Below are 16,943 nucleotides of genomic sequence, written 5' to 3' on the forward strand. Positions count from 1 at the left end.
TAGTATGCAGATTTTCATATCACATTTCCTATTATTTTGTTGCTGCCTAATATTTTTGTGGAAACTGTGATACATTTTTATCATTCAAAGTTTTAAGATAAGTAGGTTTATTAATAAATTGATACTTTTATTCAGCAAGGAAGCATCAAATTAATCAATCAAGTTTCAGTAATGTTTGTAATATTACAAAAAGAAATACGTTTATAATGTTACAGATTTGTAAGATTTCAGTTTTGATGCTGTTCATTTGAAATTTACATTAATAAAAAATCAAGCTAAAATTGTTCCCATCATAGATACTAATAAGAACCATTATTAATAATTGAGCTACAATGATAACTGATAATAATTGAGCACCAAATCAACTTTAAATTATATATTTTAGTTTTTACTGTATTTTTGATCAAATAAATGCATGCTTGAGGAACAGAAGAGACTGCAATTAAACATTCAACTAAAGGTCTTAATTATTCCAAACTGATTCTAAGTATAATCAGTAATGGTTTGATTATGATTACTCACATAACTGGAAAAGTCAAAATAAAAATGGGGAACACCAAGAATTAAACAGAATTTTGAGAAATAATAATGCATTTATAAAAAAAAAACATAATAAAAGAGGGTTATAAAAGAGGGCCTTAAAAGCTTGGCGGATCATGGCCAATTTTGTTCCATTCATAAAAGAAATTCCATCTCATATGACAAATCTGAGGTAACAAGAATTCCAAGCAATGAAACAATTCCTCAGTTATGCTCTGACCTACACAGTCTGGGTTAAAATACAGCCTCTGAAAAATTCTTTGGCTCTAACACATACTTGGCTGCATCTACTTCCAGTGGAAATGACGTGACTTGTTCTATCACTATTCTTACAGACTTTCAACATTCATACTTTCCAGTGGCCATGGCAGAAGCCACTATGACTTACATGTCAGCATGAGGCACACATCTGCTCTGGAAATGACGGAAACACACTTTATAGACGTTATGACATACAGCCACCAAATGGGAATGTGATTTTACTGAAGGATTTGTGCAATGCCCAACCGATGCCAATGTCAGGGCCAAAAACCATTTCAGACCATCTGTCTCATTTGCCATAAAATATCTGACATTTGCTATTTTTCATGACATGACTGAATAGAAAGGGCTAAAGGTGTTTCAACAAAATACTGACACAAAGGGCGTGCTCCCTTTCCAACTCAGTGATTCAGTTTTTTTTTTGACATGTTGGTTTTATATCTTTCACTTGGATGTTATTAGTTGCATCAAGTAAATACAGCTGGATAAAACAAAAACTGTATAGGGAAAAAGTCAAATCAATCTGACTAGAAAATGTTACAACATATTCTTTACATATTCTACAACATATATATATAACCAAGTTTTTTATATATTTGACCATATCTAAAGAGCCAAATAAGCATGCATGCATTCATTTCAATAGATGCACCTTCCTTGTGAATGCATCTGACCTGGTAAATTATCACTCACAAGAACACCTTCGTTGACTTATACCATACATGAAGGTGCCATGTGTAACAATATCAGTTAGTTTCCATAAAGAAGCTGTTGTGACTTTCCTTATCAATACTACAGAAGCAAGTTTCCATCATAGCATAAAAATGATCAAAGTTATTGTGACTTTTTTATCTAACAATTCAGACTTTTTTCTCTCGCAAATCAGAATTCGGAGGAAAAATATGAATATTAACTCAGAATTGCATTATCATTTTTTTGTGCAATTCAGTTTTTTGTTACCACCACTAATTAAAAATGTTATTTTAGGGTATTTGCGACTTTTTATCTCACAACTTTTATCTGACTTTATTGCAAATCGTGAGTTTATAACTCACAATTCTGAGTCTATTTAAAAAAAGAGAGACAGAATTATAATTTTAACAAATAAACTCAGAATTGTGAGATTAAAAAAAAAAAAAAAAAATCACAAAAACCCTTTTCGAGATTTCTTTTTGAGATATTTTTTTTAAAGCCTGTGTCAGAAACAAGCGTCCATACAAAACTGATCAGAATGCAAAACATAAATGTATTTGACTTCAACTGATCCTCAAATTTCGAAGGTGGTTTTTGGAATGTTATTTATTTATTTATTTAATGGTTTGAAGACTCATTCCAGCATTGTAAAGTAGTTTATATTCCTGTGAACGGTCAAGGCAGATACTGCTCGTCAAAGAAACATCTGTTGATCACAACGTCCTCACATGTGAAGCTAAAAGAATTATGAGTCTCCAGAGAAGCATCTGCTAAATGCCTTCAATTAAAACGTAATTTAAGCCGTGAGGGTTTAAAAGCATCCCATTATACATTACATTTATACCTGTGACTCAGACTCCAGTGTGCCGGTGAATGGACTCGTCTTGTTTTCTTCTAATCCAATTGGAGACCAAACCTTTCCAGATCTAAAATAGAAAATCAAAAGCAGTGAAGTGAGTGAAGCCATAGAGCTGCATACATGAGTTAAAAAAGTCTAAAGCTGACAACATTATTGACTGATATCAGTGATCAATGTGCTTGCTTGTCATGAAAATCTCAAACAGCATAATGGTCAAGTTAAATGGTGCAATAAAACAGATACTAAGCATCTTTTGACCAAATGGACGAACAAAGACGGTGGTTTTCCTCTGCCCCCTTTCTACTCACACCTACATGCACACAGCCATATGCAGATCTGAGCAACAAAGAAACCTCTGTGGTCCCATAATGGAAACTTGATCAGTGGAGCATGAACGCACCCCCTTCTGAGCTGGCTTGGATGTGGCAGGGTGAGGCAATGACTTAGAAATGAATGTCAAAGGGACTTAGGGTCATCTGGATGTTACTGATTAAAGGATGTTTTCCATATGATACCCACTTGAATAAAGATGCTTTTAAATGGTTGTACTGTAGTTGTAACATTTTTTTTGTTTTTGTTTAATGTTGTATGTAGGACTTGATGGCATGACAGTACCACGGCTCTATATAACAGGAAAGATATATTGGGCAGGAAAGCTTTATGTTATTTTCTCAGTTGTGTAAACAGAGCAGGAAAATCAAGACAAAAGCAGCAGAGGCTGTGTCCTCTGGAGGTCGCATTCGTAGGCTGTATACATAATTTAAGAAAGGTAACCCTATATTATAATTGATTGTTACTCCTCGTGAATTTTAAAATACTGTTTTTTTTCTTACTTTGCAATCTAACGGTTACTCTTCTTAAATGAGACCATCTCGATGACATATGCAGCCAACAATTACGACTCAGCCTCAAAAATTAGATGTAGCAAAAGAAGAAACAAGTATTCTTGGTTGCCAAGTAATGTAAAAATATTACAAATTAAAATGGAATTGAATTGAAATGGTCAGGTGTGAGCCATTAAAATATATATATATATATATATATTTAAAGCTGATGCAGATAATTTAGTTGTGATGATTACCTTTTGGCTTATATATATATATATATATATTTCCAAGATAATGGAGTACATTTATTTTACATAAAACAATTAAGTTTTTTTATATAATTTGTTGAAATCGAAAATTTTAATTTCTTCATAATTATTTGGGAAATTGAGCAATTTCTACAAAACCCACACGAGACACATGGCAAATAAACACTCATACTCGTATTGCATCAACAATGTGAAGTACTGTGTGTCGGAGAATGAGGGGAAATTAGAGAGGCAGTTGCAGTGTGGGCAGAAATGATGCACACAATGAATCATTTTGTTTCCACTCTTTCTCCATTATAATCAAGCAAGTTTGTGGCACATAATTATGCATTGGGAGGCTGTTCAAAATCTGTCTTCTATCAGCATGACAATGAGACACTTAAATGGAGACTGACCTCCTCATAGGGACAAATGGGATTTTTCTCAACATGATCTCATGAGTATTAGTATGCAAGAATACATCGTAAGAAGAATGGCATCTACGCTAATATTAGTCTCTTTCATTCATCCAGTATGTATCCAGTCCAGATGGTGGATCAGTACCTAGAGACATCCTCTACAGCCCTGATTGTCAGCGGAGACCAGGACAGCTAGATTCACCCCAGAGACAGATCCCTTTTTAATACCTCATCACCTCGATGACCATCAGAACCAGACGAGTCCTCTGCACAATCTGATCAGTGCTGCAGCCTGGAGTTAAACCACGCCATGCTGGTTTCACCTGTCCAGAGGAGAACTGGACCCCCGAGTGTACCTAGTTTCTCCTAAAGCGTTTTTTTCTCCATTTCTGTCACAGATGGAGGTTTTCTTTTGGCTTGCTTAGTTGTGCACGCTTGACTGATTGCACAGACACTATTGGAAGAGAACTGAATTGGATGATGACATCACTGAATCATCAATAAACTGACGTCAGATGAAAAATGATTCTGTAAAGCTGCTTTGACAGTATTGTATAAAGCGCTATACAAATAAAGGTGACTTGACCTGAATGTATTTTACATAACGTGTGATTCTACCACACATACATTTTCTTACGTTTGCATAGACAATAAAATGATTGACGTCATCTAAAACGTAAAGTTTTGATGTAGGAACAACTTTGTAGACATGAACATAGTATAATTCCTTATGTGTGCAGAAATGGAATTAATTGGTTAATCTAATGTATTTGTTTTCATTTGTATTTTAATCATGAAATTTTAACAAATTTGCACAACAGAATGAAATGTTATAAAATATTTGCATAATGTTAAACCAGACTATACTTCAAAACCTTCAAATGAATAACATTTATGTATTTGTTTAACCATTGCTATCATATTGTTATTTGGACTACTTTGGTACGTTTTTCTTTGGCATTTTAGCAATTAATAAATGATGATTACACCTATCTGTTTGCATTAAAAAAAATTATATATATTTTAAGAAACAGTGTTAGGGTTAGGTTTAGAATGAGATTAGCATCTCAAAAGTACTATTTACAGTAGGAATACAAATAAATGAATGACGTCATCTCATTAACTCATGTTATCAGTGGGTGTCTCAACTCTGTTGCTAAAATAAAATGTTTCTGTCTCTATCATTTTTTCCCATCTGGTTGGGATTCCTTGAATGTGTAACCGAGTTGCAATAGTGGAGGGTTCGCTTTGGCTTTGCTGCTTTGTTTCATTTCCATTTTCAGGAAGATGACTAATGCACAGAGGTTTCCAGAAAACACAGCGATGGACTGTTCAAATATAGTTTCCAAATGGTCATTTTTCATAAGACACTTGAGGTATGATAAGTGAGCAATTGGTATTTTGCTGTGCCCCAGTAATAAAAACCAGATGCTTATTTGCATTTGTATAGTGTATGTATTTGTATCTGAGCATTGTTTAATCATTTCAAGTTGTTTGGGCCTTATTCACTGAAAAAGGAATGGAATTATTTTTTCTCAAATTCTTGAATGTTACATTTTAAGAGTCTGTTCTACAAAGACAACGGTTCTGCCCTGAAGCATGTGGTTTATTTATTTATTTATTTTTAAATGATAAAATGTTTTCACGCATTTCTCAGTTAAATGTGTCACCGTCAACTATAAGTCATTCATAGACTGAATTTCTAAAGAGTCTAGACACAGCGACTTTCATTTGTCCCATTTTTCCCACTTTACTGGAGACAATTTGTTCTTCACTAGCAAGAGATGTGATAAACAGGAGACACAGAATACTATAAAACCATTTTATCCTTTTAAGATGTCTTGCTCCATATGAAAGCAGTTCACAGTGAAACGTTTTAATGATTAAACTGCCAGGATTTGATGTATGAATTATATATTACACATATTATATATTTGATGCATTTAATGCACTTTAATGCTGACATCTGTTACAGTATTAGTTTGCAATCTCTTACCCAGGATATAACACTAAAACCCTAAAACCCAACTGATCTAAAACCTACCTGGCTAAACTGGCTCCATGGGACCGGCCCTGTATAATTAGGGACAGAGATAGAATCTGCAGAACAGTGTCCATTCCTGCTCCAGTATCGTATTAATAAAATATTTGGGTCCCGTGGGGTAAAATAAATAAATAAAAATCACAGTACAAGTCTGCTTAATGCAGGATGTCCTAACATGTCAACTTTTGGCTCAAGCACCAGAAGTCCTGTTTGTTTAACCAACAGCGAAACCAGTTTGAAATTCTAAACTATATTTTAATTTCAAACACTAAACGTTATTTGACAAGTGCTTCAATTCGATGACATCACCCCTCTCCACGGATCCTTTGAAATTCCCTTTTCAGCTGTCAAGGAATGGCAAACGTAGCTCTTCCCTCTCTTTGTTTCCTCCTCTAAGCTTTCAAATCCACACACAATTCTTCATTCGTGCGTCATTGTCCACTAAGCACTAAGTCCTGCCCTGTTTTCTCTTTGCCTTAATTCCTCTTTTTTATTTTCTCCGCTCCCCTGCACTTCCATGACCCAGGTCTTATGACTCACTGAGCTTTAAGTCGCTGGCCCAGCAGGCTCTTTCCGACAGCTTCATGACTTGTGGAAACAAATCTTTGTCATCCGCACTCTCCGCCTTTTCCAGACTCCAACTTTCCTTAAAGAGGAAGGAGGCTAGCGAGATACGGAGAGATTCCCAGCAGCTGTTCTCTGCCTTCACAGTAGCTGAAGGATACGCCAGGGTGCGTCTGTATGACATGTTACAGTAGACCTTTTTTGTCCAGTGCTGATTCAGAGGTCAAGCGGGAACATATCCTGTACATCCAGTAACCAGACATGGAAACTCTAAATGTTACAGTCAGAAATACAAGAATGAGGGGCGTTAAAGGGGTAAATGACCACAGGCAACACTGCATTTTAAAATAACTGGCTGTCAATACAGTAGAAAAGAATATAATGACTAGAGAAAGCTGAGAAAAAGAGCTGCTCCTATTTGCCTAAAAGGTAGGAAAGCTTCAGTACCCATAATGCACTGGGCTCAATCCAACTGTTCATGAACGGGAGAACAAAAATGCACAAGTATGATTAGTAGTTTTTGTTTTTTGACATATACTACTGATCTGTTTTGGGATTAACGCATAACAAGTAACATAATCAGATTCATTTTTCCAAGTAACAACTAAAGTAAATTTACATGAAAATATGTAAGTTACTTCTTTTAAATAATAATGCAAGTTACATTGTTTTCCCATTTATTCACTGAAACCTCTCCTGTCCCCAAGTTACAAGAAATTGTGAGTGAGAGATGTAACGCACTTAGTTTATCAGGAAGTGACGATTTTGTTGTCTTTGACTCGTTGGATGGAAACAGTGCTTGTTCGCAAATGTTTTGTGGGATATTCCAATTTTGCGCATTAGTTAAATTCGTAACTTTGGATGGAAACCCGGCTACTGATACACTATTGCAGTTTTAGTTAATATTATGAATTATTTTTTACTCTAATATTGTATTTAAATTGAATATTTTCTGTAGTTCCTTTATTTAATTTTAGTAATTTTGTTATGTTTTGTAATTAAGCCAACTAATCAACATGATACATATTCAAAGTGGTATATCTGCAGTTCTAGATTCAGTTTCCATTTCTGAATGCTGAATACAGAATACTGCCACCTGCAGGTCTGGAGAGTTATCTCACGCATGGAGACCTCTCATACTGACGCATAACACATGTGAGTTGGCCATCGTCTACAGTCTTCACAGAGTTTTCAAACATAACTTTTTGGCAGGCCACAGGCTTGGTGTGTCATGACCTTTACTAACCTGCGTCACTGAGATATCAATCAAACTGTGACCCTTGAAAACAAAAGAGTAATGGATGAGGTCTTACATTCAGCTAAGTCAAAACAAAGCCTCAGTGGGTGATGCTAAGATCATGTTTTGATTTCACTGGGGTTTTCAACTCCTATTAGTACTTAAGCAAGAAAGACAATGGTTCTGGAATTGCTTAAATCAGTAATATGTTTATGTAAATACTGGATGCTGTTCAGAATCCCATGCTTTCCTGGTCATTTTGGCTGAAATGTGTTGGCTCTTATTTTCCACTGTCAGCATTTGTGTGTTATTTCCAGCCTCATTCCTCAAACACTGACATGTTTGGACAACAAATTCATTTATTTCAGAATTATGTTACATTATGTGCATAAATCAATTAAACAATTTAGCTTATTATGGTAGTAATTATTACTGACAGAGCCGTGTTTGTGGGATATGTCATACTGATTCACACTGATTAAATTTAAATCACATTATTTCAAATATGTGACAATGTTTAGTCAGTAATGATAAACTTTTTTTTAAAAAGAAGTTTGACTTTTTAATCCAAATATTATTTACATGTCCCCATTTCAGCACCATCAGCACAAATAAAAAGCGAGAAGACTGACTAGTTGAGTATGTTATCAGCTATTTTATGCAGATGTTCATCCCCATAATTGCTCAAAAAAGTAACTAATTAATTTACCTAGTTAATTTTTATAGAAAGTAATGCATTACGTTAATTTAGCGTTACTTTTTGTCACCTGGGCTGGGTATATATATATATATATATATATATATATATATATATATATATATATATATATATATATGGTGATAAATGGCAGTTGGAACCCTGGAGGGAAAATATGATTTATTAAAAAAATAAATATAAAAACTTCCCCTTGGCACAAATGACACAGTTTACTGGGAATAATCCAGTACTGATTTATCTTGAATCTTAAATCTTGTTATCGAATCTAAACTTACATGCACATTTAATTTAACTGGAAGAACCCGCTTTTTTTTTCTTTTTTTTACTGGGTTATGAAAGTTTAAAGAGGCAGCACATTTTTTTTGCCTATACCTGAACATTTATAATGTGTCATGCATTTTTTCCAATTTATCATCTATGCATCTCTCAAATTAAACTGCAACTAACAACATATAATTAGCTTTGTTTTTTCCATCTAAACATAATAGTGTGAACAAACCGCTATAGTAGTGACGTGCTAGTGCAACACTCATTTCAAGAGCACAGACTAATACAAATGTATCATTGTCATCTGCTAAAGGTCACATACCAAAAGATACGGGGGGCCGTGTTTTTGCATTTACAATGCTGTCACATGACCTTCACAGGGCCATCTATACAGGCCATAAAAACACCTAAAGACAGCAAAGATCAGATGTTGACAAAATGTAAAAAAAAAAATGTACTCTAGTCATGTAGATATACTGATGAAAGAACATTTTGGCTGAAGGTTTTGAAATGTGATCAGCTGTTGAGGAAAACTAAAGGAGTCTCTAAAGTTCCCAGTCGAAGGCCGAGTATAAACAACCCAGGGTATCCTTAAATAAATTTACTACTCCTATGTGAACGTACCACTTGATGTCAAAAGATGATAAATGAGCACAGAGGTCGGGGCTTTTCCAAATAACAAGAGCAGCTTGCTCAGAGAACACACACCAAATATGGCAAGATGTAGCATACGATGCCTCCGGGTGAATCTCACACTCGCATGTGAGAGTTCTGTATGTTTAAAAAGTATTATACTGACGACTAAAACGTTTAGGGAGAACGATGTTGGGAGAATGAAGTTTCCTATGGTTGTGTAAAAATGGAACAGTACGATCAACACAGTTTGTGTTCGGTCAACACAGAATTGACTGTCTCACACGTTTGATCTTCCGTACTCAGCATATTTAACGCACACTATAAATGCAGTTTACTTGGTTTGCATGTAAGCCGGATGACTGGTTATTTCAATAAGCCTGATTTTTGTGAGTTATCAGTGTATCGGTGTGCATGTAAACATGCTCGTTGTTTTGCCTTTTTCAGGTGTATTCCTCTGATTATGATCTGCCACGCCTGTCACATGCTTTTATTTATGATGGGCAGCACCTGCTTTGATCAGGGCCTAACATTAACATTCACCAAGCACCAAATTCTAGTAAAAACTAGTTGGCCAGTAACTTTGTTTTATGTTTATTGTGTTTTTATTTTAATAATTATGTTAGACAACACAGATACATTTAACAAGGAATTAAAAAAAAAACTTGCCCCAGTGGGAAAATATTGCTCTTAAATGGAAGAGTTCATTTCTAACATTGCTAAAAAGCAATTTCAGCATACATGCATGACTCCCTTTATCATTATATTACATTTTAATGGATTATATTGAATAGAAAAGTAAAAAAAAGCAGAAGTTTGTTAAGGGGGATTGTAAATGAATTTCTTTTTCCTCTGTGTACAGTGCATTAGAACTGAGAGTCTGAAAAATCGTGACGCATTATAAATCATTCCAGTAGTCAGATCCTTGCACCAAACGCACATGATTGGTTGAGCCAGTGTTGTTATGTCTGGCCTAGACGACTCGCTCAAACAAAGAGTCACAATAATATCACTATCTGACCTGTAACTGCATAATAAACACTTAGAGAAGTTCACAAGCACTCAAGCATTTTTCAAACTCTCAAAAAAAGGTACAAAAGCTGTCACATTTGTGGTATCCTTTCACAAGATACTAAGATGTACCATTTAGGTACTAATATGCACACTTTAGGGACTAATATGAACTCTTAAGTTACTAATATGATCCATTCAGGGGTTAATAAGGCACAAAAGTGTACCTTTTAAAAAGGTAGTGCCCTAGTGACAGCTCTTGTACCATTTTTTTCTGATAGAGAAGGAAACAGATGTGCATTTGGTCTCATATCTTTGCACCATGTGAATGTATGTAGAGTAAGGTAGGTATACCTGCTGATGGCCAACACAAGCTGATCTGTGCAGGCTTTAATGCGGTTCTGAGCCTCCATGTGTGTCATGGTCTCTGTGCTTTCTCCATTGATGGCTAGGATGGTGTCTCCAGGGCACAAGTTGCCCAACGCTGCTTTACTCGCAGGTGTTATCTAACAAAAGCCAAACAGAAAAGAGGTTAAGGAGGCACCACACCCAAGACAAACACTGCAGCGCCTGCAGCCAAAGGTACCATTACTGACTGACTGGAAACCATCTGTGAGACAAAGCCAACAACTAGACCAATGATATATGATCAGTCACACTTGACTAATGTAGAATGCAATGACTATTCAATGTGATGCATCCATGCAGTTATTGTAGCTCTGATTAGTTTGCTTTTTTGACTCTATGAGTTGCAAAGCCTTGCCTGTCAAAATTCTATTAATCTCTTAATATCTTCATTTCATCAACTTAAAACAGCAATTAAAAATCTTGTCAAAACAAGAGTTTTTTTTCAGTCAGTACATTTACTGTAAGTACAATGTAAGTGTATTATGCATTACCTGGGAATTAAACCAGTGACCTTGGTGTTGCAAGCACCCTGTTCTCTTTATTTACATTCAGTATTTTTGGACAAAAGTTCACCAGTATTCTGTCAAATAAAAGCTTAAGGATTTGAAATGTTATAAGACTTGAAAGTGAAGAGCTTTAGACATAAACAGTGGTATTTTAGTGTGAAATAAAATTATCATCAAATACTGAATTTTTACTTTGCAGTAAAAATAAATTACAAAAATATATTTGTGTCTTCATTTTTTATAATTAGTATTAAAACATACTACTACTACTACTAATATATTGTAATAATTTGTAAAAAAAATAAATAAATAATAATTTAAAAACTAAAAACAGAGGAAATATATTATTGTTTACTTGCAAGTCATGTGACCATTAACACTTATCTGAGAAGACAACATGTCATTTAATTATTAAAATATTAACCTAAAATCTCAAGGGATATATCAAGTAAATATTTTACATATACATTTTTACAACATAATATTTTTGGGAACCCTTACACTATATTGTACATTAGAAGTGTTCTGATGTTATTAGAGTTATTAGAGCAAGGAACCAAGTGAAAAAACCTTTCTTAATCAATTTTCTGCCTTTTACACCATAATTCGCATGAGAACGATTAAAAGTTGGTGGTGTTTTACTGCCACTAGTGCTATTTCAGCTGGAAACTGCAGTGTATTGTAAGTATAGGTAAGTTTTTCCAATGAGCCATTGTTTTTCCTTTACAGTAATGTTTTTTTTTTCTTTTTCTGACAATGGGGAAGGAAATAATGAAGTCATAAAAAAGGAACATCATAATGCCAAAGATCTTTGTAATAAAAGTGATTGTAAAAAGGTATATAATTGAAACTATGCAAAACAGAATTTCTTGTCTTTTCTTTTGATTTTATGGCGAAATATTTCTAGACACGGTTTTAATGACAATTAGTTTTCATAAGAAGCAAAAACCACAATATTCTTTTTTAAAAGTACTTTAAACAATTACAGTAAACAACTGCTGAATTCCTTCAGAAAATAATTTATGTGTTAGACTTTGGTTGGTCATTTTCTCTACACATGACAACAATTTTCAGTAATTATATCAGTAATTATATGTCTAACCCACGCTTATCACACATCCTGCCAGCACTCGTTGGCTTTGAGATCTCACAAACTAAAGTGAGTTATCTGTTCAATTCATGGGGGGCTCTGGATCAAAAAACGATGAAATGCAAGCAGACATTTTTTTCCTCTTTGATTGCCTTTTCATGTTATTAAGGAACTGTTATATGGGTCGATATTATAAATCTATACTTTTTTACAATCAAACTACTATATAGGGAATTGCAAGTAGAAATCACCGACCACATTAACAAGAGATACATTTTCTAAGACCCACTTTAACTCTACATACTGAGTAGATACAATGAAGCTGAAGTATTCAGAGACGTCTAAATGTCGCTCAAAAGCCCAGTTTAGACATTAAGTCAGGAAATAGCCTGAAATTGTTCCTAAGTGCAGGACACTTGACTTAAGCACAGAGGGCTGTTGTTCTGAGTGCGATTAAGCCTACCTCAAAGTCATTTACGAGCAAATATATCAGCCTATAATAAGCCAAGGACATATGTACAACCCTAAATATTTAGCAAACAGAAGCTATGACCTACTATTAAGGTTAATTCATCCCATTTATCGAGTTTCTTTGCCTGTCCTGAGCCATCCTACACATGGTGTTTTATCTTGAAACATTTTGGTTTACCCTGCCCTGAGAGAGAGGACAAGTTATGAGAAGATTATGATCTTACACTGTCAGAAAAACAGCTACTAAAGCGGTCACTGGGACTGTACCTTTTCAAAAGGTACAACTTTGTATCTAAAGTGTTCATATTAATACCTGAAAGGTACAAAAGTGTAATGACCTGATGCCTGTCTGGTAAAGCGTTTTATTGATTTATGGTGCACTACAGGCCTGCTTGTAATAAAATAAAATGTAAAGTACACACACACAAAAAAAACATTTAGATGTTATTTAACTTGTGTTTCAGAATAAAGCAGCAATCGTAAATTCATAATCTCAACACAGGAGAGACTTGGTGTTGTTTTCAAACAAAAGCAAATATATTGACATCGGCTATCAGTCAAAGTGAGTTAAAAGATATAAGCATTTCAAATATCGCCACAAATCCAATATCACACATCCCTACTTAACATTTTAATGACTATAAATGGCAATTCTATGAAAAACAAAAATAAAAAAACATGTATACTAGGGTGCTGAAAATGTATGCTTGGTTTACTGAAAATTGGATATAAAGAGTTGTTTTCAATGTACCACAAAGTTAATAGCGGTGACAAATCATTAAATTACTCTTAAATTCTTAGGACACAAAGTTCCTAAAAAACACTTTAGTATAGAACAGCTGTTGTAAACCGGTTTACCTCAGTACCCAGATTTCACACTGAAGTCCCAAAGAATGACCAAATATGCTTACCCTGCAACAGTGAATCATGCTTTAAATGTGCTCAGCACAAACCATGTGTATCTTTGTTGCAACTGAACCCATGTTTATTGTAAACTGGAACTTATTTTGTTGAAAGTTTGTTATTTTGTATTGTTTTTCAAGGATGGGTGCACGTCACGCAAACTGACGGTGCTGGCATCTGCCTAGCTTCTAACGACAGATGAATTTGCATTGAAATACAGTAGAGTTTTTTTGTGCAAGCATTTTTTAAGTAGGCAATCCTTGGCATTTAAGCAATGTTTTTCCCTACCGTCCATGACCCGGTCCGATAGAGCATTTAAACAGACATTCAACTTTAACAGTGTTGCTTGACAAAACGCCCATGACGCTGAACAGTTGTGAACTTTTTAGATGAGTCCTGTGTTTGAAAATCTCCTACTTGCTACTTAATCTCATTTTGAATGATGTCACATGGCTTCCTGGAATGTGTCTGTGTTACGAATGCGGAGCTGAACGACTGTGGACAATGAGCTGCAGCGTGCCAGCATTACTGCATGCCCTTACAGAGCAATAACAAGAGGAAGGCCCTGGATGCAATAAATCAGTTCTGTGAAATCCCCAATGAAGCCAGCCAGACACCGAAGATTAACAGAGTAAATATGTTTAGAAGACGGTGCATGCTAAACCGGTTCGGACAACTTTAAAATGAAGGTTTCAGATCTTTTTAGTACTTTTGAAGTGAAGACTTTGGAAAGAGTAGTGAAAGCATGGCCTTCTGTGTGACACAGGGCTGTGAATTCCTGTGAATGGATGGCCACAAGCGCTGACAATTTGTTATGTATTGCACTTTCACATTCAGCAGGAAAACACCAAATGTTCAACCCATTAGCTCAGAAGCAAAGGCATTTTACAACAAGGCTGTGGAGACCCTATGGCTACTGTAACTGCAGTTTTGAAAAACAATCTCTTTATATTACCAATGCATCTGCCACATTATCTGAATCAGCTGTCCGCATTCGTTTTCCTAAAACTGCATCTTGTGTTTAAACTTTTCCATTTGGAGGTTTTCCATTTTGATTCTGGAAAAATTGCTATTTTGGCAACAGACAACTTAACATCTGCAACCCTAATAGACACTTAACAAAACCTGTGGCTGACCTGTTCATTTCAGCAAGTACTGGGAAATCTACCCACAGTGCCAGATGAAAATCGTCAGGATGTGAATGTGAAATATAGGAATCTGAGCCTCCACTTCACCAGTTTCAGACTGAGGAGCCTTTCACCAGCTTTCAGTGCGATCAAGCTGCTATCTTCACAAGCTGAAGATGTTTCTTTGGCCTAGACAACATTGAAACTGATCAACACAGGGTTCTTACTCTGGCTAGGGGCTGTTTTATTTGTATGGGATCTGGATTTGGATTTTTTTGCATCTAAATGACTAGAAAACTGTGCCTGCATCCAGTCCATTTATTCATCCACTGGACGTGTGGAGTAGACTAAACATCCACAACCATTTCATCTCACAGATAAAGCCCTGGCTGGCTGGGGCTGTAAATATTAATTGGTGAAAACCAGCTGCTGCTATTCTAAGGCAATGTAAGTGGAAGCCAGCTGAATAAGATTTCTTCTGGCATTGGCATTTACAGACCACAAATGTGCAGTAAATGATAGGGTAAGTCGAGCATGATTCAGCTTTTCATTTATTTGAGAAGCATCGAAGTCAGAGCCCAAAGAAATGTGAAAATCACAAAGAGGTCTCAGAAATATCTTGAATGTTTCTCATAGACCTTTCCCTGAAGAGACAGTGTGCCCCAAAATCTAAATGTTGTCATCATTCACTCACCCTCATGGCATCCCAAACCTTCTGTTGAACACAAGGTATTTTGAAGAATGTGGTTAAATGGTTGCCACTGACTTCCATTGTATATAAAAAAACACTGTAGAGGTCAATGGCTACCGTCAACTGTTTGGTCACAAACATTCTTCAAAACATCTTCTTAAGTGCTCAGCAGAAGAAAGAAACCCAGCTCAATGGTGAGGAAATAATGATGTCATCATTTTCATTTTTAGATCAACTTTCCCATTAAGTTTCCTGCTTTTTACATTTTTCACCTCAATATATTGACTGAACCCAAATTGTCAAAGGTTTTAACATGAACTCAAACATTTCTTCCCAGACTAAATGATCTGACCAGTGCTATTGATTTTACAGCTATATGCTTAGACTCTTAAGTCTCATGTTTCTGCTGTTATTTTTCTAAAGAGATTTTAGAGATGATGTCCATATTTCAATGGAACCGACCCAAGAACTCCGTTAGGTTTAATGAGCCTAAAAGAGCAACTTCTGATTAATGTGTTTGAATAACAAAATCAAGTCACATTAAAATATTATCGTTACAGATTGGGAGGCAAATGCGATGATGTCACTATCTGTACTTATACTGTAACAGAACAATCAACGCAATACAAAAAAAAAAAAAAAAAAAAAAAAAAAAAAGAGTTTGTAAAGTTTATCTGATCTAAGAGACGTAAAGCCCAAATGTCATGTAACATCGTGACAGCGGAGTAACGCGCCGGCTGTGAAGAGGCCCTCGCCTCACTCTCAAAGAGTTATTCATTAAAGAGAAACATAAGAAAAGACGTACTTTTGAGATGATGAGCGGTGTGCTGAAGTCCCGTCCACCCACCAGACGAAACCCCCAAGGCGAGGGACCGGCGAGAGTCACAGTGTGAGACATATTTGATTCAAACGGTATCCACAGCAGAGAAACTGCGCTGTCCTCATTCACTCTTTAAATAAAACTAGTGCAGAGTGAGGAGGAGAGTCCAGCGCTGAGGGGAGGAACAGACAAGCACACACAACCCGCCCAGTGCAACACCACACAACTCATTCAGAACCATACAAATTCACATCAACACAACGAAACCCTTTAAAACAGCTCAACTGCTTTTAAGTGACGCTCTTAAAAATTAAGCATATGTGGTTCATTGAATGACCTTACTATACCATAAAAGGTTCTTTAGATTTTTTTTAAAGATGTTCAGATGAAAAAAAAAATACTATATATATATACTATATATATATATAAAAAAAGTGGATTCTTTTTTTTTAGAAGTCTAGCTCCGCCCCTTTTCAGCGCTGCGCCTTTTGTCTTCTGTCTTCCGTTTTTATTTTCACAGCGTGAAAGTTGTAGGAATTTATGTATTACATTTGTTTTAACATCCTCATCGAGCAAGTAAAACGTTATATTGTATTGTTTATTTAT

At 35.4% G+C, this 16,943-nt stretch overlaps 1 protein-coding gene across 2 annotated transcripts in view; it reads right to left on the reverse strand.

Moving 5' to 3' along the window:
• The window catches only part of LOC113063913 (PDZ and LIM domain protein 4-like), a 36,386-nt gene extending 19,906 nt beyond the window's left edge, over window positions 1-16,480 (reverse strand). For both annotated transcript variants that reach the window (XM_026234339.1, XM_026234338.1), the window contains exons 1-3: window positions 16,323-16,480; window positions 10,676-10,827; window positions 2,339-2,420 (exon numbers count right to left, since the gene is read on the reverse strand). In XM_026234339.1, the coding sequence (XP_026090124.1) occupies window positions 2,339-2,420; window positions 10,676-10,827; window positions 16,323-16,415 (327 nt within the window). In that variant the 5' untranslated portion in view covers window positions 16,416-16,480. The remainder of the gene's footprint in view (window positions 1-2,338; window positions 2,421-10,675; window positions 10,828-16,322) is intronic.
• Window positions 16,481-16,943: the final 463 nt, after the last annotated feature.

This window comes from Carassius auratus, chromosome 46, assembly GCF_003368295.1.
Source record: "Carassius auratus strain Wakin chromosome 46, ASM336829v1, whole genome shotgun sequence".
NCBI lineage: Eukaryota > Metazoa > Chordata > Actinopteri > Cypriniformes > Cyprinidae > Carassius > Carassius auratus.